Source organism: Epinephelus fuscoguttatus, linkage group LG11 (assembly GCF_011397635.1).
Source record: "Epinephelus fuscoguttatus linkage group LG11, E.fuscoguttatus.final_Chr_v1".
Classification (NCBI taxonomy): domain Eukaryota; kingdom Metazoa; phylum Chordata; class Actinopteri; order Perciformes; family Serranidae; genus Epinephelus; species Epinephelus fuscoguttatus.
Window position 1 is genome coordinate 4,975,692 of NC_064762.1, and position 27,819 is coordinate 5,003,510.

Here is a 27,819-nt window from a genome sequence, read left to right on the forward strand (position 1 = left end):
AGAACACCATCTGTACAAATGATAAAAAATGCCAGCCATCAGTTTTACTGTGTTATTGTTGTTTCATAAGCTGGCAGTAGCATTATGTGGAAAAGACCAACTCAAGTGATTCATCTTGATTTACTCATTGGGCAGGATGTGGGCATCAAGGAAGGTGGGCTGATTCATCTGAGGTAAACTATTACTCATCATGTTGTGAGCCTGTCTCTTTAAATCCACTTAAATTCGAGCAGCAGCCCTGATATGATATTTTCATATGAGCTATAGCTCATTTTAAAGTATCAAAATTCAGTCCCTTCAGGTTTATTTTCATTCTTGTAGTCTGTGTAAACACGCCAACATCAGATTCAAACTTTTTCAAAAAACTAGCTTTGTATTTGACACACAGCAACCTTGTGTTTGCTGTATGTATAATTTTGTATTGTTTGTTACTTTCTTAAAGGGGTATAACCACAGCAACCAGTATTTCCACAGGCTGACATGTACCAATAAGTGGTAACCTGACCTTTATGTGTAAAGTTGGTGGACTTCCCCTTTATATTTGTAATTTCCATTGACCTAGTTTACAGTTTAAGGAGAACTCCACCTAAATGCACTAGATGTGCTCCATTTATCCACTGCTCATTTTCATTCACTGCTGCTCATTATTATCGACTTCCTATTATTGTCATTATTATTATTATTATTATTGTTATTTATTGCCGCCTCTTGTATTTTTGTACTTATTTGCATGCCTAGTTATTTAAGTTTTTTCAGTTTAATTTTGAAATCTTTAATCTGACTTTTTCTCCTTGACTGCTGTAACACTGGAATTTCTCAATTATGGGATCAGTAAAGGTGTATCTTATCTTATCTTATCTTATCTTAATTAAGAATTCTATTATTATTTCCATGGCCTAGAAAAATCAATCAATATTTGTGACAATGAGCTACTCTCTCAAAGTCAGAAATCAGAAAGGTAAGTCTCAAACTTGTGATGTCATCAAGTACAAAGTGTGGAGCTGTTTCATGGACAATGAATGGGAGTCTGATTTTGTGGACCCACAGCAGGTTTGTTTTGTTTTATATACCAGAATGAGCTTTCTAGTCAAAATCACAGTGATGTTGCACTACCAACAACAAGCACTTCCAGTTAAACTTGCAATTGACTTCAATTGTGAAGATACGTGAAATCTGCGATCTTGTTAATTTCTGTTGACATGTTCAGGTGTAACTCTAATGTTTAAATATACATAGTTAAACCTGGTGGTCTGACCCATGTGACATTTTTGCTGTGCTTAATTCTATGTACTGTGTTGCTTTGCTAGTGTTTTTGATAAAACAAATCTATCGGCACAGAGGCTATGCAATGTACTGCTGTAGACAGGGACCACAGACCAGGGAACAGGAAGTGCTGAAATGCTAACTCATTTCCAGGTTTTAGGATTCATTCCTGGGTAACTCTGTAAGTCCAGTTCTCTATCAGATCAAATAATCAGTAATTAGCCAGTCCCATCCCACAGGGAAAGACCCCACCAGATAAAATAATTCTTTATTACGGTATATCTAGTATTCTAATTACATGTATCTGAGCTACATAATTAAATTACAAAAGAAATGTCACTGTAATAAGTTACAGGAACTTAGAAAAAGATGTGATTCAATTACGATTAATGACCAAAATATTGGAGTTTACAAAACAGTCACATCCGCATAACATTTTTTTTTCAGTAAAAACCTTACAGAGTATAACATTCATTTTGTAGCTCTGCATCTTTTTGTCACGCAGGAAGGCTTTATTGTGGGATATTTCCGGACAATGCAGGTCTGCAAAGACATTGGCACAAATTTGAGTGCGACATTAATTATCATTAATTATGCACTTACATATTTTTTTTAAGACTTTCAGCTTTATTGCCCAGTTTAAAACATTTGTTAGAGAAGTTATCAAAAGTAAGTAAATGTAATAAATTAGGCTACACTGCTTTGATGAAAATATTAAAATAGTTACACTACTCACTATAACTTTAATAAGGTAACTATTAATCTGTAACCTATTTCAAAAGTAACCCTCCCAACACTGAGTATATCATATTTATACTATTATTAGTTATATTACCGAGCTGAGCTACTCATAATTTTAGTAGTCACGTTACATTCTTTTAAAAATAAAAGTGCTAATTTACTTCAGTAATATTTAAGACATGGCCATGTCTTAAATATTACTGAAAAAACAGCATAGACCAGCACTAAAACACAACGTATGCTGGTCTTACTGGTGTGACACCGGTCACCAGCAAGACCAGCATATGTTGTGTTTTGGTGCTGGTCTATGCTGTTTTTTTCAGCAGGGTGGGGGTAATCCCTATATTCCCCGGGTTCTATGTTCCCTGATTGGAGAACATAGGACCCTTTAAAAAAAAAAGGGTCCTATGTTCCCTGCTTTCCCCAAAAGGAAATATGTTCCCTGCTTTGTATGGGACTGGGGAGTCATAGTCAGTTAAGAAAAAGGGTTCTATGTTCCCCGCTGTTGCCGGGGAACATAGAACCCTTTTGAGAAAAAGGGGTTAGGGTTAGGGGGTTAGGACCCTTTTTTTAAAAAAGGTTCCCCGGGTCCTTTTGGGGAAAAGTGGGGAACATAGAACCCTTATTATTAAAAAGGGTTCTGTGTTCCTCGGTCCCATACAAAGCGGGGAACATAGGACCCTTTTGGGGTCCCATACAAAGCGGGGAACATAGAACCCGGGGAACATAGAACCCGGGGAACATAGGTACGCTCCCGCATGTTTATGTTAGCTAATTTTACATTATGTAGCGTCACTAATGAGGCTACTGTAAGTTACAGTAACGTTAGACTAACGTTAGCTCATGTTGAGGCTAGTTAGCAGTTGAATTAGCATACTATATATTCAATTAGTTAGCATACAACTAACTAGCCCAGCATAAATTGTTTAAAGTAATTAAGTATTTTGTTTTTGCTGTTTTAATACCGATGTTAGCTATTGTTTTCCAAGTGACATTAGCTTACTGCAGTGTAACTGACCAGCTGTATTAGCATAAGCTAGCTAGTTTAGCATGTTTATGTTAGCTAATTTTACGTTACATAGCGTCACTTATGAGGCTACTGTAAGTTACAGTAGACTAGCTCATGTTGGGGCTAGTTGGCTTGTCAGTTGAGTTCAGCTAGTTACCATACAACTAAATAGTCCTGCATAAATTAGTTAAAGTAATTCATTTCCCAGGCATTTAAACCATGTAAGCAAACAGTAGGGTTGTAACTACACCCACCTTTGCTTTGAAGATGTAGCGCTAACCTATTAGCCCACTTCCTCTAACGGTCCCACCTCCTCTGTCTCTACCTGTGTGCACGGGGCGTGTTTTACTCCCGAGGGAGCTTCATTCCTGGTTCGTTCCACTTCACTAGAAATTTCTAGGAATAGCTCGCCGACAGAAAACTGTGAATCAAGGTAAGAGTGGTTTCAGAGTCTCGACGCTGTTGGTTTTATAGGGCTATTATCCTGCTGGGATTGAATAAAGCAGACTTCTCATGTACCTGAGGAGAAAAAAATCCCATCATATGACTGGGAATGGTCCAGTTGGGACTTGCTGTGTGTCTGTGGTAGGCCTACACAGAGGGAAGTTAATGTTTAATTTGTTGCCTATAACTTTATTGTACTGCTATTGCTATACTAAAGCTGGGCTGACATTGAGATGTAGTCTGTGAATACAAAAACGAACAGTAGTGTTGTTTATGGCTCATAAGTAAGGCCTGATATGTGATAGTTGTTGCCTCAGGGTTCACTGATATCATTTTTGTTTTTATGCCAGATAATTTGCCTTAGTGTGAATTATTGTAACAGTAAACAGAGATGCATGGTGCTTTCTGGCATTGTATTTTTCAGTAATGTGTGTGTACGTTGATTTTGTTGTTAAAAACATGGCCATTTTTCATGGAGTGTGGGTGTCTTCTCCAGTGCTGCATTCCTCTAGTTGTTCTAATATTAAGTCCACTGTATCAGTGCAGTGTTTGTTAGAAACAGCAGATTAAACACAGTTTACATTGGCTGCCTTTTTCAGTATGAAAGCTCCTTAATCCGTTGCATATTTGGTATGAAAACTAGATTTTGTTTTCTGTTGTTTGTTTGTATTCTGATGAGGCCCAAATTACATCATCGCTCCTTCCAACACTTTGTGGTCTTTTCTGCAGCTAGTGTAATAATGTGGGAGTCAATTCATCACCCTCCAACACATCTCAACAAGCCTTCCCTCAGCAGACGTGCAAGCTCAAAACTTTTAACTGTACCCTACAGCTGCATGGGGAGGGAGCAGCACAAAGAAAGCAGAGCGTGTTCATTAAACCTAGCCTCCCGGCAACACGCTTTCACACAGTATACATTTCCACTGGGCTGCCTAGGACAAATGAAACAGGTATTCCTATTGATAGCCCTGGTCTAGACGAGTGAGTGTGTGTATGAGCTGGCATTTCTTTGTTCACCACACACTCAGAGTTTGGGTGTGAAACTATGGCAGATTGGTGCAGTGTGTGGAAATTGTTGTTTTGCTTTGCTTCTCCTGCACCAGATTCATGTCCCTGCTCGTCACACATTCCACAGCTGTACCCTCCCTGCTCCTCCCCTGCTCTTCTCCCCTTTCTCACCTGCCCGTTGCCTTTCATCCATTCATTCTGGCTCATTATTAAGCTCCAACAATCCTCTTCTATATTTTTGCCAATGTGCAGAGCCGTACAGCTGTGACAACTCTGCTGTGTTTACTGTGTGTTCTGCGGTCTCATCTATTTTTCCTGCTGGCACCAGCCAGTACATCTGCCAGTCTGCGTGTTCACTGATATCTTATTTATAAATGTATCGGCTCAGAGAGAAGTACTTCAGGGGCTGCAGTATCATTGCAGAGATACTGCAGAAGAAGCAGGATGAAAATGTGCTCCATTGCTGGCTACTTAGCACAGGATCACTGAGAGATCTGTTTGTTAACTCCTCGCCAAGTTAATTTGGATGTTCCCACAGGATGTTGAGAAACACTTAATCCGTTGAGTCATGTCTTCATCCCAGATGTTTCCTAATTTTCCAAACAAACGAAACAAGGAAAGAATCAACATATTTTAGTGGAATCCCCCACCGCCACTATGTCATTAATCAGAGATAGTGGTAGGTTTTTCCTTCTAGTATTCTTGTGCTTCCTATAATTTAATGCACTGTCTGACCTCTGTCTTTTTAGAACAGCGCCATGATCACAGCTGCAGAGTACGGAGAAACATCATGGGAGCTGTCGGTGCAGATCGATCAAAAAGATGGAGATGAGTCCATGAAATTTAAGCTGAGGGTGAAGGGAGACTTGCACATCGGAGGCCTCATGCTTAAGCTGGTGGAGAAGATCAGTAAGTGTCTCGGATGAGAGGTGAAAAACTGTCATGCGGCAATCTGTCAGGGTGATGTTACATTTACAGCATCTCAATTAGGTACCTTTGAACCTCTCCCTGTTAAAAGCATACATCCATTTGACTTTGTTTCCAGCATAGTACCTCCACCTCCCCCTGCTGCCACTACAGGTCTGTTAGTCAAGCCACACCTTTGTTTGCCCTGCATTTCTCTACACCGCACTGCCATTGTTTTGCCACAGTGCATTGGCTTGTGTATCCCAAGGGGCCAAAGTTCAGCTGGGATCTGTTATCTCTTTACAGTTCTCCATAAATGTGCAGGATCTAATAAGGAAACTTCAGTAAGGTGGTTCAAAGAGCATGAGACATAAAAGATGACTAAGTAGCTCGTCATCGACAGACATATTTCTGCCCAGCACCATAACATGATGTCAGTTAGACTCATAAAACCACACATTAATCATGCTCAGCCACCTACATGACGGTGGGTACTTGTGTTGGTTGCAGATGTAGTGGTTGTTTAAATGTTTTAGTCACACAGCTCCACCTCAAGACCCTTTAAACCTGACATATAAATGTATGCAATAACTCTGGGTGTGAACCACCCCTTAAACTTGAGATATGAAGGTAATATGATGGTGATATGTTTTTCATTAATCTGTCTGCAGAGGCTCCTCAGGACTGGTCAGACCACGCCCTGTGGTGGGAACAGAGGAACTGCTGGCTGCTCAAAACCCATTGGACCTTGGACAAGTATGGAATTCAGGTAAAATGTAGATGCCAACGTGATTTTATTTATTGTTAGAATTGTACTGTCTTTGATATGTTATAATTTTCATAGTTTAAAGGTCTAGTGTGTATGATTTAGTTACACCTAGCAGTAAGGTTGCCATTTGCAACAATATAAAACTTCCCATGTGTGCTAAGCGTGGAGAAATATGGTGGCCTACACCAGTGGTGCCCAACTGGTCCAGCCACTCGGTCCAGATTTCTCATTAGTCATTAGTTCAAGGTCCTTAAAGTTTAACATATTCGCTGTCTACACTCTACATCAGGAAACAGTACTACAAAATAAAAGCTTGTGCCGGAAATTCACTGTAGTTCAAAATTAAATTGTGATTTTTACAAACTTGTTTGTGAGTCACTTGTGGTTCATACAGAATGGACCTACGACCCACTTCTTGACCACGCCCCTCCACTTGGGAGCCCCAGGCCCACACAAAACCGTGAATTGCCCTATCTTGGGTCAGTGTTGGTTTGTCTGTTCTTGGCTACCATAGAAATAACATGGCCGACTCATTCTAAGGTAACGAAAACATGATGATTCTAAGTTTCAGGTGATTATTATTCCATTTCTGCCAATAAAGTCCCCCAAATCTTATATACTGAGCCTTTAATTCCAGAAACAGTTTTAACAATCCCAAGATGTGTATTTCTATAAAGCTCAAAAACCATGGCACATTTGAATACGCCAATAAAAGTCATAATAATTCAAATACTAAGCAGATTTGGTGTGGGGTGGCCCCCTCATTAGAAGGTGTTGCCACTTCACATGGCACTAAAGCAACCTGTGCATTGTAAATATTAGTTTCAGAGCACATAATGCACAAGCAAGCATGGAAAGCCTAAAGTGGGACCTCTTAGCAGCAGCGCTATCTTTAAAGGGGAGCTACGCCCATTTTCTAAATTCATACATGTTATTCCTATTGTTAAAAACTATCTAAAAATATAAGTAAACATGAGCAGCTCTCCCAAATCCCAAAGCTAAAGTGCTAAATATTGAATTTCCTATGTCATATGGTATAAAGTTTGGTGCTGCTCCAGACAGTGAATTTGGAATGATGTTAAAGATGAAATGGAGTATATGAGTACATTTTCTTTCACATCAAATCCATGATGAGAAAGATAAGGAAACTATGTACAAAGCTAGTATAATGAACACACAAATAGGTTTGTTTCTATTTTTGTTGTCCTTTGTCCGCATCACATGTCCGAACATAGCTTAAAAATACACCCTTTGTGTACCTGCATTCCCCAGACAGGGGAAGTTCCCCTAAACCCAGCTTAGGTTGCCAAAATCTCCAAATCAGCACAATAAGAAAGGCAAGAGCATAATTATAGATTTTGCAGGTGTGGGTCAGATTTCAACAAAACACATTTTTGTACACAGGCTGACGCTGACCTGCGCTACACACCCCAGCACAAACCCCTACTGCTGCAGCTCCCCAATATGAAAACCATCAAAATAACTGTCAGCTTCTCCAGTGTGGTCTTCAAGGCGGTGGCGGAGATCTGTCAAATGCTCAGTGAGTTTCTCTCTTCTGTCTGTTCTTTTGTTTAAATGCATTGTGTTTAGACAGACATCTTTGATTGATCTAAAATGAAAACTCACCCTCCTTTAATATTCTCCCTGATCCTTCACACTGTCTCCTGCTGGCTCCACCTCAGACATCAGACATGCAGAGGAACTGTCCCTGCTGAAGCCTCCAGACGATCCTTCTAAAAAGAAGAAGAAGAAAGACAAGAACTCAGCACACGAGGACCTCTGGGACATCGACTTGTTTAGCGGGGGCCCAGCAGGCACAGGTAATGTGAAACACAGTGCTGTTTCTGAACACAGCCAAAAACAAAAGTTTCACAGCACCTAATCTCACTTCAGAAGCAATCTGTAGCATCTCTGAAAAGATTCAGGCTAAAGAAAAAGATGCATTGGCTGGAAAGAAAGGTGCTACACAGCGCCTTTGTCATGTAGTGCTATATGGAGCCATTGCAGGTATGGTACATTTTTGATCCTGGAGGTCCTTGAATGATGTCAGATAATACCATGGAAGAGTCAGTATGCTTCTAATTACACCATGTGAGTGATTACTAATAATTTCTTAGGAAATTGTGGTTTTAAAGATCCAGAATCCTGTACCAAATACATACTGAGAAACACAATGCGTTACCTTTTCAAACCTGAAATATTTCTGTGCACATAGAGGCAAAAAGGTTGAGAGCCCCTGCTTTAATGTGGTTTCCTCTGGAAATACAAGTGTTTTTATTCCTACACCAGTGCACTAAACTTATTTTAGCTGGATAATCAGTAGAGAACCTCTAAAGTACAATACAGAGGCTTAAAATGCTCTCCACTGGTTCTTCAGATTAGTTTAGTTTAGAATCCTGAGGAATGAACCAGGCACATCAAATTGGTAGGAGGCCCTGGGGCAGACCCAGAACACGCTGGAGGGTTTACATATCTCATCTGGCTGGGGAACGTCTCGGGATCCCCCAGGAGGAGCTGGAAAGTGTTGCCGGGGAGAAGGGCGTCTGAAATACTTTGCTCAGCCTTCTGCCCCCATGACCAGGCTTCAGATAAGCAGTTGAAAATGGATGGATGGATGGATGGATGGATGGATGGATGGATGGATGAATGCATGGATGGATGCATGGCTGGATGGATGGGAAAGAACCAGTTGAGATCCTCTAAAGAACCATACATCTAGTGGTTTGTCAGCTTAGTTTAGTTTAGATTACTGGGGAAATGATCAGTAGAGAACCCCTGGAAGGCTTAAAATGTTCTCTACTGGTTCTTCAGCATAGATTAGTTTAAAAATTCCTGTGCAAAGAACCAGCACAGAACCTTTTAAAGAACAATAAAGGGGGCTAAGTTATCTTCTGGTTCTTACACTTTGTTTAGTTTAGATTACTAGGAAAATAAGCAGCAGAGAACCTCTAAAGAACCATACAGGGGGCTTAAATGATTCCATACTGGTTATTCAACTTAGTTTAATTTATTTTACTGGGGAAAGAACCAGTAGTGAACCTCTAAAGGACAATACAGGAGGTTCTTTATTGGGGTGCCTGGTAGCTCACCTGGTAGAGCAGGCACCCCCTGCAGAAAGGCTATTGCTAGAGCAAGCATTAATTTAATTTAGATTACTGACCTCTAAAAAACAATACAGGGGTGTTGTTCCTTTAAAGGTTCTCTACTGTCTCTCCAACTTGCTTAGTTTAGTTTACTGGGCAATGAACCAGTAGAGAACCTCTAAGGAACAATACAGGAGGCTTAGTTAGTTCTTTGTGTGGCACTTATGAACTGCTAAGGAACCACCATTTTTCTGTGTGTAGTGTAAGGCTGTTCTGTGTTTTTGGTCAACACAATATTATAAACTTGTTGCATGCGTTATTGATGCTTGGTGTTTGGAGTGCTAAGGTGTTCAGTTTGCTTATTTCAAGATAAAATGTCTAATAGTAGTGAAAATTCCAGTTTTAGGATATTTATGTAATCAAATATTTAAGTTGATGGTTTCCAGCGTATAATTGATTTATTTGATGCATTTGAAACTTATGTTAAATAGATCTTTTCCCTGCAGACAAACAACAGGTGCAACAAATAACTCAGTTATTGCACTGAATAATTGAACAGAGTAGTTAATGTATTAGTTCCACCTGTGCTTTTGCTGAAAATCAGCTCAGAGTGAACTCAGGTCAGCAGGAGATTCATTTTATCTTCTGAATGTAATTCAGTACTTTCAGATGATTGTCCAGCCCTAAAAGGGCAGTAACATTTTATTTTCCATTTGAGCTGGAGGAGGAGAAGAGATGAGAAATATCTATATTTAGTGCTGCAGAGATCTGACAGGCCACAGTTTTCATCAGTGAGATCTGAAAGAATTGTTCAGTATGCGGCTATGTTCTTCAGGGTTTCCCTAACACGCATCCGCTCTCTCTTACACTGCAGTTCAGTTTCCACACCAGCCTAAAGATCACTTTAATTAAGACCTTTGATCTCTGCAGCCTTTAATGTCGACCCAGCTGGTACCGTTCGCATTTCATCCTGAGCTATTTTGTTTTTATGAGTCTCAACCTTTCTGTCAGACTTTTTATTCTAACTGTTGATTCTCCTTTGAAAATGTTCTTTTCCTTTTATACGTTTTTCCAACGCTCTATCTGACAGGGAGTTGATCCCAGCTTCAAGTGCAGCTCCCCTTACAGTTCCAATAAGTACACTATTGCTGTGACGGGACGCTGACTCCTTTTGGCAAACTCAATTTTAATCATTTATCTTCCATTCTCATAAAACAAGGCCCCATGTTCAGTAAGACCATGACAGCCACCTACGACCCAGAGAACGGGATGCCGATGTCTGCGACAAGCCTTTGGTTTGGAGAGAACCCTCTAGCAGACTCCCAGCCAAACCTGCCGCCTGCTGAACTGGCCAAGATGTACCAGCCGCTCTCGCTAGTGGACAAAGCGGTTAACAATGCAGGGTAATGAAAACTTGAACACTGATAAAAGAGGCAAAGTCTATCATCTTCTCCATGGGACTTTACTTCAGAAAAAATATGTACAGTAGTCAACAGCAGGAGACAAATCGTTGTTTTTTTTTATCTGTTTGAATTGTGCCACAAATTACTCATATGTTGTTTGCTGATGTAAAAGATAATTTTGCCAGTCAAGACAGTTTGTCGTAGGTTTGTCGAAGTACCATTTAGTTTTGTTTGAAACCACTTAAGCTCTCTTTCCACCAAACACTTTCCGTATGGTACCTTTGCAACCAAAAGTAACCCTTCAGACGTGGTACCTAGGCTGTAGGTCGGCTTCGCGTTTCCACTGCAAACAGTACTCTTTTGCTACATCCACAACTTTTCACAGTGGAAACGGAAAAAAGCATACTGAACTGAACTGCTTGGTGGTAACGGGGCTTTTGTGAAATACATCTCTCGTCTTGCACAATACGCACCACCACCATGGCGGTTACCTTGGCACAAATGCAGCATTATCTTACCAGATTTTTATCTAGCTCCCAGATATGTGGGGCAGATATGTGAGGGATTATTTTATGATGGCAAAATCCTTTTATCCTAATCCTTTTATTCTATTTTTTAATGTATTTTATTTGATTTTATTACTATTTTTTTTACTTTATTGTACTGAAATGCTTAGTAGGTAGCCCATCATCTTCTTTATCAGCTTTAGCACTGTACAGGTCAAACAAATCATACTGAAGATTTAATCCAGATCCAAACCTAAACTGGATTATGTGAGCTAATCTAATTTCAGAATCCTTTTTTTCTTGTGCTCCAAACTGATAACCAAACTCTGATCAAATAATTGGGCTTTGGTCATTTTATCAGCTGTTAAGCTAAAGAGCGAGCAAGAGCCAATGCTCATGAGTACATCCAAGTACAAAACGCGCAGCCATCATAGCTTCAGCAAGAGAGAGAAAGTTATCACCTCAGTTAAGCAACTTTTGGCTGTGTAGTCTTTCTACATACAGTCTTATATGTCAACAGTTTTATGACAAACTGTGACTTTCTTGACTTGCAGAATTATCTTTTAAACTGACAAACGTGTAATTCATGGCAGGATTCAAATATTAGTCTCTCGTCGTTGACTACTGTACAGATTTTTTCCAAGATAAGGTCCCATGGTGAGCCACCGGAAAGGAAGGGATTTTGATCTATATGATTCGGATACTGTTTTGTACCCAAAATCCCTCTAATTGGTTGTTGCTATGATTGGCAGGTGGTTGGACTCGTCTCGTTCTCTTATGGAGCAAGACATTCAATATGAAGATAAGCTCCTGCTTCGCTTCAAGTACAACGTCTTCTTTGACCTCAATCCCAAAGTAAGAGACACAAAATGTTTCATTTTGGAAAATTATTTTTGCCTTGTTTTGAATTAAATGTGAGTGTATGTTTTTGTGTTTTAGTACGACGCTGTCAGAATAACCCAGCTGTATGAACAAGCTCGCTGGTCCATCCTGCTGGAGGAGATAGACTGCACTGAGGAGGAGATGCTGATGTTTGCTTCATTACAGGTGAACAACACACCACGATCAGGGTTATGAGAGCGATATAAGGCTCTGTATGTGTAACAGAATGCAGAGTCAGCATTATAAAAGTGAATGCATATCTATAAACCACACATACAAAGCTATTAAACACTGAAATGACAGCTATATCTTTAACACTTGCACGCATGCTCTAATTTTAGAAGTAAAACTACCAAATGGCACTCATGGTTAATAATTAAAATCCTGATTTAAATAAGGTTGCAGTCATGAACCACAGTTCTCCAGTGGGCATGTTAATGTTGCCTAAATTAGTTTTAAGTAAAGTGCAAGGGTGTCATGGAGCTCAGAATATTGGGAACACTGGTTCCCAACCAGGGGGTCATAACCCCCACTAGGGGTCACCAAAGCTTCACTGGGGGGTCACAAGGCCTTTTTCATAAAATATAAAACATACAGCTGGCTCATATCTCAGCATTTCATTCAGCTCTTTGAGGAGAATTAAACAAAATTGTTACTTTTAAAGTTTGGATTATTATTTTAGATATAAACTTTTAAAAAATCTCACAAGATAAGGGCATCTGAACACAAGCTATATTCTAAGAGCCTTCACCGTCTGCTGACCAGCCTCGTCCTGCATTAGAAAGGTAGATAAAATGACCAAAAAGCTCATGAACAATGGCCAAGAGTCAGGGTGAAAAATACACTTTTAAATATGCATGATTATTAAAAAAAAAATCAGCTGTGATTCAGTATTCACAGGAAATAAACAGCTCAAAATTGATCCAAACTGTTGCTCTGTACTGTTACTGTTATTTAATATAATATTTAATATCCATAATATATATCACTGAGGGAGGGGTCGTCAGTTTACGCAATGATAGAAAGGTGATCCTGTAAGGACAAAGGTTGGGAACTGCTGATTTGGGAGAGTGGATTGTGTGTCCCAATCCACAAGGGGACGTGTCGGGACATGAGGAAAATCCCAGGGTGGGGGTGGGAGGGAAAGGAGGACAAAGAGAGGTATATGAAGAGAGATTAAGTAGTGGGAAAAGTAGTACAGTAAAACTCATAACTCCCCATCAAAGAACTTTACTCTATCTGTGGCAAAGTTTAAGCTTCAACATTCTCTGTGTCTACATTTCAGGCCGTTTAGCTGTTATGTTGCCACGGCTGGGACAGTGATTCAGAAATCACAGTGATACAAAGGGAGATCAGTGTTGCACTCACCTACACATTGGTGCAATGGCTGGCACACAGGGCTGTGTTCAAACCTCCCTCTGACTCATGCCAGCCTTGCATAACCTCTTAAGTCATAATGACTTGTACTTGTTAAAATATTTGAACATTGCTGTGAGGAAAGTGAGAAGTTTTTGAACTTATGTAGTAAAACCTTTTTATTTCATTTTCAGTATCACATTTGTAAACTGACCATGTCAAGTGAACCACTGGACAACTCCAACGAACCAGAAATAGATGAAGTAGAGGCGGCTCTGTCCAACCTGGAGGTGACGCTTGAAGGTGGACACACAGACCGAATTCTGGTAAACATTGTTTTTTTACACTGGAGTGAATATTAACTGTAATTTTAAGGCTTTCGGGTCTGTTACAGTACAACACCTGTTTTTTAAGCAGGAGTGATAGGTATAGGCCTCAGATGATTGCATGTCTTAACATGGTGATGTCAGGAGAAGACACAGGATAATTCACAGATGTTTGTCCCACCCCCAGGAAGACATTACAGACATTCCAGAGCTGGCAGATTCCCTCCGGCTGTTTAGGTAAACCCACCTTTGTTCCTATCTCATCAAGATACCGTTATTAACGACTGTAGTAACATCTCAAATACCTCAGTTAGACCCTGATCTTTTACTGTCCCTTAAACAATCACCTGTCAAGTGCCCTTAAAGGGTTACTTCGGTGTTTTTCAACCTGGACTCTATTTCTTCAGTTTTTGTGACTAAGTGATGAATGGCAAAAACAATTTTTGAAATCAGTCCAGTATTCAGTGGGAACACTGCAAACAGCAGCAGCAAAACAGGCTGCAATTTAGCATTAATGGGCAATTGTGCACTGTGAGTATATGTCAACTAAAAGTGTTTGTTTTTGCCACTGACAGGCTCAGATTATTATTCTGTGTCTGACAACAGTATTGAAAGGATCCCTACAGAAATAGACCTTTTTATTGAAGAGTAAGATCCTTTTTGTTTAATGATTAGCAGCCCCCAAATCACTATCATCAAACCCGCCACTCTATTTTAAAAAAAAAAGTCATTTTATCATCATAAAAAGACACTTCATTCAAATGAGGACAAAAATTAGCGAGTGCTGCACTGGGTTAAGGCACTGTGTAGTCTTCGAGGATGGAGCAAATAGTCACATAATGTTAAAAATCAATGACTGTGCAGCTCACTCAGTGTGAAAATCCATGGCACAGACAGGCAGTCCAAAAATGCATCCAAGGCACTCTGACTGTAGTTAAAAATCCTTTATTAGTGCATGGATAAACCAACGTGTTTCGACTAGAGAGTCTTCATCAGGGTGTAAATTGTATCGGAAACAGGTGTGCAAATTAAGAACTCATGTAGATGCCATGTGGCACAGGTCACATGATATATTGGTATAGCCCTACTAGTCAAAAACCACATTGACATCAATGAAAATACATAAATGTATACTAAGTTATTAACATTTTTAGTAACAAGTAGGGCTGTAGTCAAACAAAGAAAATCTTGGTCGACTGAAGTCGTACATAATCTTCAACTTATCAATTAGTCGTGGGAAAAAATAAATAAATAAATGAATCTGCACGTTATATTTACATGTGCAGTGGTGTGTCTGTTTCACTCTGCAGTTACACCTCCAAAACACTAGTTGGCGGTGGAGGACTGTGCTAAGTGCTGTAAAGTTCAGTTGATTCAAAACACACATTAAACACACATTAAACATGGCTTAATAGAGACAATTTCAAACACAAGTACACAGATCAGCTTCACTATAACTCGCAGCATTCACAGACAAACACTTGTCTTTATCTGGACACATTTTCCCCACAAATTCCAACGTTATTAGCACAAGCCTATGGCATTTTACATTGTATAAATTAGCCTAGCAGCTAGCGACCTTTCCCTTGTCTCATGAAGCCAGGGACAACAGCAACATGTAACAAAGGTAACGTTACATAATATGGCTCCATTACAACTCACAAGGTTCACTGACAAAACAACTGTCTTATATCTAAACACATTTTCCAAACAAATACAACATGCTAACGTTATTAGCACAAGCCTTTGGCATTTTGCATTGTATAGATTAGCCTAGCAACGAGCGGAGATTTCCTCTGCTCATATGAAGCCAGGATAAATCACACACAAGACTTAAAGTGCTATTTTAGTGGAGGCTTTATTGTCTTCACAATTTATTGTTTCTTATCTGTGAAATAAAAGTAAATACAAGCTTCAGTTCCACTGAGGGAAATGGTTTCAGTATACAGAAACAGACAGGAGGTCTGCGTCACCGCAATGCTGAGCATGAGAGTGAGCGAGTTCAACGTTGTGTAAACAACGAGGGTGTTTTGAAAACCCCCATTTTCACAGGTAACTTAGCCTGTCCCCCTGCTGCAGGAAATAATGGATTAATGGATTAATCCTTGAAAGCTATTGGTGTAGCACTTTTCTCCTTATGAAAGTAACACGGCGATTATTCAACCAATAAGAATTTGGTCGGACAACAGCATATCGACCAAATAATCAACCAGGAGACTACAGCCCTAGTAACAAGAAAAAAGGTTCAAGGCCAAATAAAAAGGAACAACAGTGAAATCAAGTAAGGATTGTTATATATTGTGACAAACCTGCACATTAAGTGGCAGAAAATGAAAAATATAAGATATATATGACAAAGACAAGAAGCAATATGTGTGAATGGACAACAACTCATAACGTGTATGAAGTTGAAATGTTTATAAAGATTGTTACTCATGATAACTAACAGAAAGATTAGGGGATATCTAATAATATTCAAAGGCAGGAAAACTTCATAGCTTACAAAGGATCACCCCCAGTAATGTATGTATAAAAACATGTCTTTCGTCTAGTAGGACTACACCAATATATCATGACTCCTACATGAGTTCTTAAATTGCACACCTGTTTCCAATGCATTTTACACCCTGATGAAGACTCTCTAGTCGAAACACGCTGGGTTTTCCATGTATTATAAAGGATTTTAACTACAGTCAGAGTGCCTTGGATGCATTTTTGGACTGCCTACTTTTACGATGGACTTTTACACTGAGTGAGCAGACCAGTCATTGATTTTTACCTTTATGTAACACTTTATTCAAAGGCGACAGGAACAAAATAAAACTCATGGTTCGTCTTTTCACTGTTCCAACAATAACCAACTCTAGTTCAGTTAGAAATGTAAAAATAAGGCCGTCGGTGGCTTAGTGGATAGAGCAGGCACCCCATGTACAAGGCTGTCGCCGCAGCGGCCCGGGTTCGACTAAAAAAAAAAAAAAAAAGAAATGTACAAATATGCTGGCTCTATACATGCTAAAATTACTGTTAATTAAAGTGGAGTCAGGGTTGTTTCTGGTTAAAAAAAAAAAGAACTTTCGCTTTAACAACAAAGGCAACCTCTGTAGGGATCCTTTCCATAATGCTGTCCGACACTTTGACTAATAATCTGAGCCTGTCAGTGGCAAAAACAAGCACTGGGTGGATGTATGTGACGTTGCACAAATGCCCTGAGTGATTACACTGCTGACTGTTTTGCCGCTGCTGGCTGCAGTGCTCTCACTCAATACTTGAAGAATTTCAAAAATTGTTGGTCTCATTTGTCACTTAGACACCAAAACATGGGGAAAAGAGTCCCGGTTGAAAAATACCAAAGTTACCCTTTAAATCAGTGTAATTTGTGGCTTGCAGCCATGAGGTGATTTATGGGACAGGGGTAGAATATTCTCTATACATATTTATTATGTGTATTTATGTCTCTGATATTCGCTTTAATCTTAAAATGGCCTGTAGGTCGTCTGATAATTGATTAATGGCAACAACCTTCTGTTGAGCTGCTCTTTTATGTATCTCATAACCCTCTGAAACTTTTATGCTGTTTTGCTCACAGTCTCTTACTCCGAGGTATCAGAGTCAAAACCTGTATCGCAGGCAAAAACATTGATATGGTTTTTTTTCTTTATGTTTTAAATTAGGCCCAAAAGACTAACGCTGCGGCCGTACAAAGAGTACTGGTTTGTGTTCAAGGACACCACCATCTCCTACTACAAGAACAAGGAGACTGCCAGTGGAGAACCCATCGAGCAGTTTCACCTCCGAGGTCAGTGATGAAGAATGATGTGAAAAACAATAATGTGTTCTGTACTATTGGGGATTAATAAGTTTAATGTAAGCATTCCCAGGATGTGTGATTATGTCTTTGAGCGTGATGAATTCACTACAAAGGCCATTCTCATTATTTCCCAAAATAATGTTATACAGATGCACAATTTGGATATGGAGGTGCATATTTGTCCTAGGAAAGTGGTATTTTTCTTCAAGTTGCCACAGTAACGCTGTTTTATTCTGTGAAAATATTAGCAGATCTGGTCTTGCTGCTCTTCTTCTGCAGTTAACTACTTCCACTTCTTTGACAGGTTGCGAGGTTGTCCCCGATGTCAATGTGACAGACAAGAAGTTTGGCATCAAGCTCCTGCTCCCAGTTGCTGATGGGATGAATGAGGTGTACATCCGATGTGACAATGTAAGGCCCCCATTTTCATCCCCATGAGCAGTATTTATGTCTCATTTATAAATCCCTGTAAAGTGACGTATATAAATGTGGGCTGACACTGTAACTGTCTTGTAATTGTTGCAGGAAACGCAGTACGCCAAGTGGAAAGCCGCATGTATCCTTGCCTCCAAGGGCAAGACAATGGCCTACAGCTCCTACAAGTCAGAAGTAAGGAACATCCAGTCCTTCCTGCAGATGAAGAGCCTGGCGCCCCCTCCTGGTCAGGCAGCTCCAGATCTCGATGCCATGGAGATGAATGCCGAATGTTTTTTCTCCCCACGCTACACCAAGAAGCACAAGACCAAACAGGTCTGTCAAAGGGCTACGTGACTTTTCCAGCAGCCTGCAGCCTTACATGACTGTCATAAATAAATATACATATATGTGCTAGCCTAAATCTGCACTTTTGGTGATTGTTTCCAGCTAACCGCACGAATCCTGGAGGCCCATCAGAACATAGCACGGCTGTCCCTAATGGAGGCGAAGATGCGCTTTATCCAGGCCTGGCAGTCGCTTCCAGAGTTTGGTATCAACTACTACATCGTAAGGTACAGTGAATATATTCAGGTATAATCAGTGGGGGAAAGTTACTAAGTAAATTTTACTCAAGTACTCTACTTAAGTACAGTTTTGAGATATTTGTACTTTACTTGAGCATTACCATTCTATGCAACTTTATACTTCTACTCCACTAGATCTCGAAGGCAAATGTACTTTTTACTGCAATACATTTATCTGATATTTACTTTTAACATCAAGATTTTATACAGAAAAGTTTGAAACTACTCACTGTTGAACTTTTTTCTTAACTACCCAACAGTATATATACTAGTTTAAGGAATACTTCATCCCCCCAAATGATGATTTGATCAGTAACTCACTACATGTTATGTTGAATTTGTGAGGAATCTTCGTTCTTCTCGCATGCCTCTATGGTAAACCCAGAATCCAGAATCAGAGAAAGTTCTTGATGAATTGAAGTCGTAGGGGTCCTCGTTTAACAACATTCATTCATTCTTGTTAGGGCTCGTGGGGGGTGCTGGAGCCTATCCCAGCTGACACTGGGCGAGAGGCAGGATACACCCTGACTGTCACAGGGCTGACACATAGAGACAGACAGCCATTCACACTCACATTCACACCTACAGACAACTTAGAGTCACCAATTAACCTGCATGTCTTTGGACTGTGGGAACCATCTTGCTGTGAGGCGACAATGCTACAACTGCACCACCGTGCCCACATAATATATAATCAATCCAAGTCCAAGTATAATCCAAGTCTCATTTATTCAATCGTATGCCCAGTACTTCCCAAACAGACAGACCTTTCCAACAGGAATAGAAAGTAAAACTTATCCATGCTCTCTTCAAAACCAGACTCCTTTGACAAAAATAGTAATTTTAACCTGCTGAACACAGGAGCTGCTGGTGTACTGCTGCCTTGATCAATAGTTTGTTTGTGTTATTGTGTGACTCTGGCGAATCCAGAACTAACCCTTTAAAACAACAAAGTCACACAATAACACAAACATCAAGGCAGTGGTCAACCAGCAGCTCTCACATTCATTGAGGTAAAATTACTGTTTTTGTTAATGGAGTCTGGCTTTGCAGAGAGCATAGCTGAGTTTCACTTTCCATTCAGTTCCCTGTCAGAAGGGGCTGTCTGTCTGTGAAGTACTGAGCATACGGTTAGATAAATGAGACTTTGATTATACTGCACAAGTTTTGTGAGAGTTTGTAAACAGCTGTTTTGATACAGTTTATAGGCATTTGAGAAAAGTTTCGTTTACAAATTCAATGGTCATTTGGGGGGGGTGAAGTGTTCTTTAAAATTATAAACTTATGCAACTTACAACATAAAAATGCCACCAAAAATTTAATCAGGAATAATCTGAAAACATCCAAATACTTCTTGGGGTGTAACACACATAAAACTGGTGACATATTTACATCTAAATGCCATACATGATGATAGTACGGTTATTATTTTATTTGTGTTTCAGATTCAAAGGCAGTAAGAAGGATGAGATTCTGGGGATCTCCTACAACCGTATGATCCGTATCGACATGTCGACCTGTCTGCCCGTCACCACATGGAGGTTCGCCAACATGAAGCAGTGGAACGTTAACTGGGAGATAAGACAGGTGAGGGATCGTTGTGCAGTATATTATGATTTAACCTGCCCCTTCATTCAGGGAGGTTTTATTTTGAGTATTTCCTGCAGACAGTGTTACCTCAGAGACATAAATCCTTTGTGTGTAATTCCAGGTGTCCATAGAGTTCGACCAGAGTGTGTCAATAGCTTTCTGCTGTTTGAGCTGTGACTGCAAGGTGGTCCATGAGTTCATCGGCGGCTACATCTTCCTGTCCACAAGATCAAAAGACCAGAACGAGACGCTAGATGAAGACCTGTTCCATAAACTGACCGGGGGGCAAGAATGAGGAAACCTGTGCTTCTTATCTGTTGTTTCTTTCTGTATGTTACAATGTGAAAGTGCAGCAGTCATCTTCTGTAGCATGGGTAACCCTACACACTGAGCAAGTCACTGCTAAAGAAAATGTACCATGGTACACTGTAAATTGAGTGTTTTCAGTCACAGAACAACAGTAGAATCCACTTTTTATCATCATATATCCTGCTGTGAACAGTTCTAGCAGTGTATCGTGCACTATAGAAATAGTGGTGTTGATGTAAATATGTAGTCAAGATTCTCTCAAAAATCAGATGCATTGATATTTGTAAGAATTAAGCTTTTTTTTAGGTGAAGAGACGTCCTTGTTTCTGACAGGAAAAACATTTTGTAAAAAAAAAAAAAAAGAAATCATTAAAGGGTTTTTTTGTATTTCACAACTTGTTTCACGTTTGTTCATTTGTACAGCACAAACAGAACTGAGGGTTTATATTAAAGGGAAAACTCAACTTGATTCTTAGACTGTGATGACGAATGTATAGTGGGAATTATTATACCCTATATAATGGACAGAAAGCATCCCACAATGCATTGTGAAAAGCAGTGTACAACCAGTGGTCACTAACCAAGCAATATATTCCATCACGCATTGCGCCAAAGGAACAGACGGACTGTGTGGGACAGACACACACGGACGAGAGGAGATAGAGCAACTCAATTACAACCTGCTTTACATGTTTAACTTGTTTATTTTACCAATTTCTCTCCCATGTCATAAACTGTCAATATAATGTGTAGTCGTCGGTCCTCAAAGAGATAAAAATAAATTGGCAGCTGATCTTCTTTAGTGCTTAACAGTTACTGTACAGGGTAGGGTTAATAACGCTAGCTAATGTTAGCAAGCTGAGTCGCTGCTAGCTCCGATTTGTGCAGTAATGGCGTAACATCTAACGTTATACATTAAATTCACAAGTCATTACAAGACTAACTGGTAAAACAAACTTCAACACATTAAAGTTAGTAGGACAGGTTGACATCGTGCTGCTCTGTCCTTCTGCCAGTGTAATGTTAATATGTTTTGCCGCTTTTTTTTGTAGTTGTCTTGCATCGTATTGTGATTTTATGTCTTTTTGTGGTAGTTGTTTTTTTTGTCTCAGATTTTTTTCTGTCTTTTTGGGTATGTTTTGTGTCTCTTTGTCACTGTTTTGCCCCTTTGGATAATTATTTTGTGTCTCTTTGCAGTTCCTTTGCATCTTCTTGTGGTCTTGTATCTCTTTGTACTCGTTATGGATCTTTATGTGGATTTGTTTCTATAAGAGGGGTTTTTTTCTGTCTCTTTGAGGCAATTTTGTGTCTTGTTGTGGTTGTTTTGCCCCTTTAGATAATTATTTTGTGTGTCTTTGCAGTTCCTTTGCATCTCCTTGTGGTCTTTTACATGTCTTTATACTTGTTATGGATCTTTAAGGGGTTTTGTTTCTATAAGAGGGTTTTTTTCTGTGTGTTTGAGGTGATTTTATGTATCTTCTTGGCAGGTTTGCTCATTTTTGTAGATATTTTGCATCTCTTTGCAGTTCCTTTGCGTCTCCTTGTAGTCTTTTTGCATCTCAGTGTACTCATTATGGATCTTTATGTGGTTTTGATTCTCTTTCAGGGTTTTTTTCTGCCTCTTTGAGGTGATTTTGTGTCTCTTTGAGGTGGCTTTGCCAATTTGTGCAGACATTTTGAGTCTCTTTGCAGTTCCTTTGCATCTCCTTGTGGTCTTTTTGTGCCTTTTTGAGTCTTTTTCTGTTAATTTGAGTGACATTTTGCAAATGAAAGGGGCCCTGACAATTTGGGACCAATCAGTAATCCATCCATGCTTACAATGATGAAATATTAAAATGTGTGCTTAAAGGAAACATAATTCATTAGGCATAGCATCTGTTTTTATCTGTTCATGTTAATGTGAAGAGGAATACTTCACATACTTAATTTTGCAATAGCCACTACATGGAATGCAGATATCATACAGCCACACTGTAAACTGCTGCTACACAGATACTTTAAGACAAACAAATACTAGTGCCAAGTTTACCATGTGACTCACAATCTGATTATAGTTGGATCATTTGAAACTTGCTTGAAGATGTCTCCCAGGTTGCATCATTTCTTTCAGTCTGACCGAATCGTGTTATTTCTTGTGCAGTGTAGGATGCTCTCTGCTGCTCTTTCTCCCGCCTCACTGCCACACTGCTGTACACTAGTGGTGGGCAGGTGGAGTTGGCACGACGTTTTGAAGCAGTTATAAAACACCAGATTGTGGCCCCATGGTGGGAAATAAAATGCATCCACCCAGGCTGAGTTGATGACGTGGTCACACATCTGCCATGTTTTCACCCTACAAACTGTGTTAAAGTGCAACCCAGCAGCATCAGCTCCCGCGCTGATAGGCAGGATATCAAGTGTGTGCTTTTACAGAACTAAAACTAAACTAAAACAGCTTGAATTCAATGCAGTGTTTAGGAATGTGTCATACTGTCTAAAAGTAATATTCTCAACATGACTGGCCAGAATATGCATTTATGTACAGTACAGGCCAAAAGTTTGGACACACCTTCTCATTCAATGCGTTTTCTTTATTTTCATGACTATTTACATTGTAGATTCTCACTGAAGGCATCAAAACTATGAATGAACACATGTGGAGTTATGTACTTAACAAAAAAAGGTGAAATAACTGAAAACATGTTTTATATTCTAGTTTCTTCAAAATAGCCACCCTTTGCTCTGATTACTGCTTTGCACACTCTTGGCATTCTCTCCATGAGCTTCAAGAGGTAGTCACCTGAAATGGTTTTCCAACAGTCTTGAAGGAGTTCCCAGAGGTGTTTAGCACTTGTTGGCCCCTTTGCCTTCACTCTGCGGTCCAGCTCACCCCAAACCATCTCCATTGGGTTCAGGTCCGGTGACTGTGGAGGCCAGGTCATCTGCCGCAGCACTCCATCACTCTCCTTCTTGGTCAAATAGCCCTTACACAGCCTGGAGGTGTGTTTGGGGTCATTGTCCTGTTGAAAAATAAATGATCGTCCAACTAAACGCAAAGCGGATGGGATGGCATGTCGCTGCAGGATGCTGTGGTAGCCATGCTGGTTCAGTGTGCCTTCAATTTTGAATAAATCCCCAACAGTGTCACCAGCAAAACGCCCCCACACCATCACACCTCCTCCTCCATGCTTCACAGTGGGAACCAGGCATGTGGAATCCATCCGTTCACCTTTTCTGCGTCTCACAAAGACACGGCGGTTGGAACCAAAGATCTCAAATTTGGACTCATCAGACCAAAGCACAGATTTCCACTGGTCTAATGTCCATTCCTTGTGTTTCTTGGCCCAAACAAATCTCTTCTGCTTGTTGCCTCTCCTTAGCAGTGGTTTCCTAGCAGCTATTTGACCATGAAGGCCTGATTCGCGCAGTCTCCTCTTAACAGTTGTTCTAGAGATGGGTCTGCTGCTAGAACTCTGTGTGGCATTCATCTGGTCTCTGATCTGAGCTGCTGTTAACTTGCGATTTCTGAGGCTGGTGACTCGGATGAACTTATCCTCAGAAGCAGAGGTGACTCTTGGTCTTCCTTTCCTGGGTCGGTCCTCATGTGTGCCAGTTTCGTTGTAGCGCTTGATGGTTTTTGCGACTCCATTTGGGGACACATTTAAAGTTTTTGCAATTTTCCGGACTGACTGACCTTCATTTCTTAAAGTAATGATGGCCACGTTTTTCTTTAGTTAGCTGATTGGTTCTTGCCATAATATGAATTTTAACAGTTGTCCAATAGGGCTGTCGGCTGTGTATTAACCTGACTTCTGCACAACACAACTGATGGTCCCAACCCCATTGATAAAGCAAGAAATTCCACTAATTAACCCTGATAAGGCACACCTGTGAAGTGGAAACCATTTCAGGTGACTACCTCTTGAAGCTCATGGAGAGAATGCCAAGAGTGTGCAAAGCAGTAATCAGAGCAAAGGGTGGCTATTTTGAAGAAACTAGAATATAAAACATGTTTTCAGTTATTTCACCTTTTTTTGTTAAGTACATAACTCCACATGTGTTCATTCATAGTTTTGATGCCTTCAGTGAGAATCTACAATGTAAATAGTCATGAAAATAAAGAAAACGCATTGAATGAGAAGGTGTGTCCAAACTTTTGGCCTGTACTGTACGTCTGCAATAACTGGTATATTTGCCATATATCTAAACTATGTTATGTATTCCACATCTTTAAAAATACACAGGCCCATTTGACGAAGATATTTGGCATACGTCATCCTGTGTCCTGAGGTATTATGTATCCAAACATGCTGAAATATATACAGAGACCTCAGATGTTGTACCTGAATCTGCTGGAGCCACTCTTCCAGTTTGGGGGTCACAGCCCCAGTGCTCTGATCACCACTGGCACCACTGTTGCCTTTACTCTCCACATCTTCTAAAAATATATTTTGCTATCAACTTTTTTATAATTAAATATTAACAAGGTACACGCACAAATTTACAAATTTACAATCCACATGACAGTTGTCCATAATAGATCAAACTGGAGAAAAATATTAAGAATCTATTGGGGGGAAAGACAAAAAGTTAAAAAAGAAGAAAAAATATAATAAAAAAATGTTAATAGTACTACTCATAATAATAATAATAATAATAATAATAATAATAATAGGCTAATCATATTCATCATAACAGTAACAATAAATTAATTGGCTAGTACAGCTTTAACCATATACCTTGCTCAATTTGTTTGCAAGATACAATGACATGTTCACCTTAATGAGCTCATGTCACATGGCAAACCATATATTAACAAAATGCCTTTGTTTTGTTTTATTCCACCTCTCGTTCTGTGTCTAAGATATGATCAGGGAATCGGGGAACAGAGCTGTCTCGGCTCTGTTAAGAGCGATCTTAAGACTTAAGAGCTTCATTGGTAAGAAGTATCACTAAGATACGATGCTGAAACTAAATCAATCGATGTCAGGCAAATCGATCACCCACCACTCAATCAGCGCATAATTCACACACAGCGCTGCTACCTAACGCACTAAATCCCTGCTGCTCGTGTGTATGTGTGTTCTAATGATTCTAATGAAAAACTAAGACACAATGAATATTTGTTAATGACCTATTTTCATGATGAAAACAAGACTACATCTAAATAAGAAGTAGTCTTGGTAAGAGAACCATGAGGAAATTAATTATATTGAAACAAAAACACACAGACGCCTTGCTGAGGCCGGTGCCGTCTCCCACCACTACCAGGAAGCTCCCCACTGCGTAAAAACGCAGCGCAGCCAGGCACTGCACCTCCGGGCTGAGGGCCAAATTGCACCAGGTTGCCCTCCTGATGTGTGGAGACACTAGTTGATGAGGCGTTGTATCCCAGCACGGGGCAGCTGGTACTTCATTTGGATAGCCCGGTCTGACAGCATGTCGAGTGGGCTGAAGTGCTGACGCACAAATACATTTACATACGATTTGGCTTCGCACGCCGCGACGCTGTTGGTTAGACGTGAGAATATGCTGTAAAGCAGCCATGGTATCTCACACGTGTGATGTGGCAACGCCTTTATATAGAGTAGCGGGTGGAGCGTCCCTTGATGAGGTTCCAGCCGAGCTCAATTACACCTGTCAGTTGCCTGATATCTGAATGTCGCAGGTTTGGAGGGTGGATGTGTTTCTGTTGTGCCCTGATGCATTTTTTGGATGTAGTAAACTAATCAGATATGTGCATGCAGATGTGGGATATGTGCGGACAAATTATAATAAATGATAGTCATGATGATTCATTTTATTTGTGTGCCTGATGTGCAAAGCACATAGCCTACAGGAACACACTTGTTATTCCTCATACTTATTTTTCTTCTTATTATTATTTTTCTTGGTGCATAACTTGTGCCACAGCTTTGAGCGCACATAGGGTCTTCATAAAACATATAGATTCAAGATTCAAAGTGTTTATTGTCATATGCACAGTAAGGACACGCATTTCCCTGCAGAATGAAATTCGTTCTTTTCTGTCACCAATTAATGCTAAACAATATAAATCTGAAGTATAAAATAGATCAAAATGTATACGGTGCACACTGTTTTAATATCTTCTTGCTTAGTGTAATATCAATTTGCCTGACGTGGCTGGAACTGTGAGCGTTTGGTCACTAAGAAGACTGATAAGAGTGGGTCAGCTCGATCTTACAATTCCTTCTTAGTGAAAGATCTTCTTAAGAGCGATCTGGGAAACGCTTTTTTCTTTCACGGGAGTGTTTTTAAGAAGCTCTTAGCGCTAAGAGCGGTCTGGGAAACGTGGCCAGTGTCTGTATAAATGGTTCAGCCAGCAGGACTGGATAATGGGGGGCAAGGATGTGATGTTGTTTGGATGATGTATTATGTGCAACCCACTGTAGGAGATTTAAAAAGTAGCTGTTAGCAGTTAGCAGCTAACTCAAGGTAGAAGAACAGTGGCCGAAAATGTTCACAATTTAGGAAAACAATGAGGTCTGGGAGTTCTTTACCCTCTGAGTTAGAGGACGAGATCAACAGCGTATAACAGAGACAGTAAATGATTGTTATTGCCATGTTATGCCATTGTTATTTATAAAGCGCCGCCAACATGTGTGTTATATGTCACACTAGAGGCAGAAGCTGTTGTGTTACATGTAATGCCCGTCACACCTCTTTGATTCTGCGATGCAGGGATGCAGTCTAAAATCAGACAAGGGGTTGGAATGATGCCACGGTCGTTTGGTTCTGTGTAAAAATGCAAAGTTGGCGTGAAGAAGGGACTTCGTCGCGGCCCGACAGTGCAGCCTTTGTGTTAAAAGGGCGACTGCGTGATCATCACAATCAGAACATAGTAGAGCATTGATGGCTGTGGTGGATCGGAGCGTATGTGGAGAGCATTCAAGTAAAACATGAGAGGAGAGGAAACAGTACAAAAAAAAACCTTACAGCTAAATCATGCATTGAATTCACACCCAGTGCTTCTTTGCCCAACCAGTAGCTTGGCATAAATACATTGTGCTCCCATTGTAAAACATTATCAAAAATGCTTAGGTGGACAGGGCCCCTGAGGCGCTGAATGTGCTAGGTCCGGCACTGGCTATGGGTACCTTCTTCTAACACTACTGCGACATGCACACATTGATCATCACTGACTAACCGATTACATCTCATTATATTAATATACAGCCCCTTTATTAGCACTCGCGCTGTTCCTACTGCTGTTTTTTCCTAATTGTAAAGCTCAAATTCATTTTAACGCCCCTCTTTGACGAGACGTTAACGGCCATCGATGATTCTGATATCTACATTTTTACCCTGTCATCGCACTTCGCTCCTATTGGCTAACGAGCTCAGCGGCGCACATCCAGCCAATCACAGCGGACTATGTTGAAGCACATCACCCTCTGCACTCTGGCATTGATTAG

The 27,819-nt window shown here is 40.1% G+C and overlaps 1 protein-coding gene across 1 annotated transcript; it reads left to right on the plus strand.

Annotated features, from left to right (window-relative positions):
* The first annotated feature begins 3,170 nt into the window (after positions 1 to 3,170).
* Positions 3,171 to 20,719, plus strand: fermt1 (FERM domain containing kindlin 1). Its single transcript, XM_049590304.1, has 16 exons — positions 3,171 to 3,446; positions 5,215 to 5,374; positions 6,043 to 6,140; positions 7,545 to 7,680; positions 7,823 to 7,960; positions 10,443 to 10,626; positions 11,885 to 11,987; positions 12,072 to 12,179; positions 13,565 to 13,696; positions 13,884 to 13,933; positions 17,368 to 17,492; positions 17,809 to 17,915; positions 18,030 to 18,254; positions 18,369 to 18,493; positions 19,951 to 20,092; positions 20,217 to 20,719. Exons 2-16 carry the CDS (start codon positions 5,224 to 5,226, stop codon positions 20,388 to 20,390), a joined length of 1,998 nt encoding a protein of 665 aa, XP_049446261.1. The 5' UTR covers positions 3,171 to 3,446; positions 5,215 to 5,223; the 3' UTR covers positions 20,391 to 20,719.
* Positions 20,720 to 27,819: the final 7,100 nt, after the last annotated feature.

Excerpts from the sequence above, each read along its gene's own strand:
- fermt1 (XM_049590304.1), top strand. The coding sequence starts at position 5,224 with ATGATCACAGCTGCAGAGTACGGAGAAACATCATGGGAGCTGTCGGTG. Across the intron at positions 6,141-7,544 it reads TGGACAAGTATGGAATTCAG|GCTGACGCTGACCTGCGCTA; the intron begins GTAAAATGTAGA and ends TTTTGTACACAG. Across the intron at positions 17,493-17,808 it reads CGAGCAGTTTCACCTCCGAG|GTTGCGAGGTTGTCCCCGAT; the intron begins GTCAGTGATGAA and ends CTTCTTTGACAG.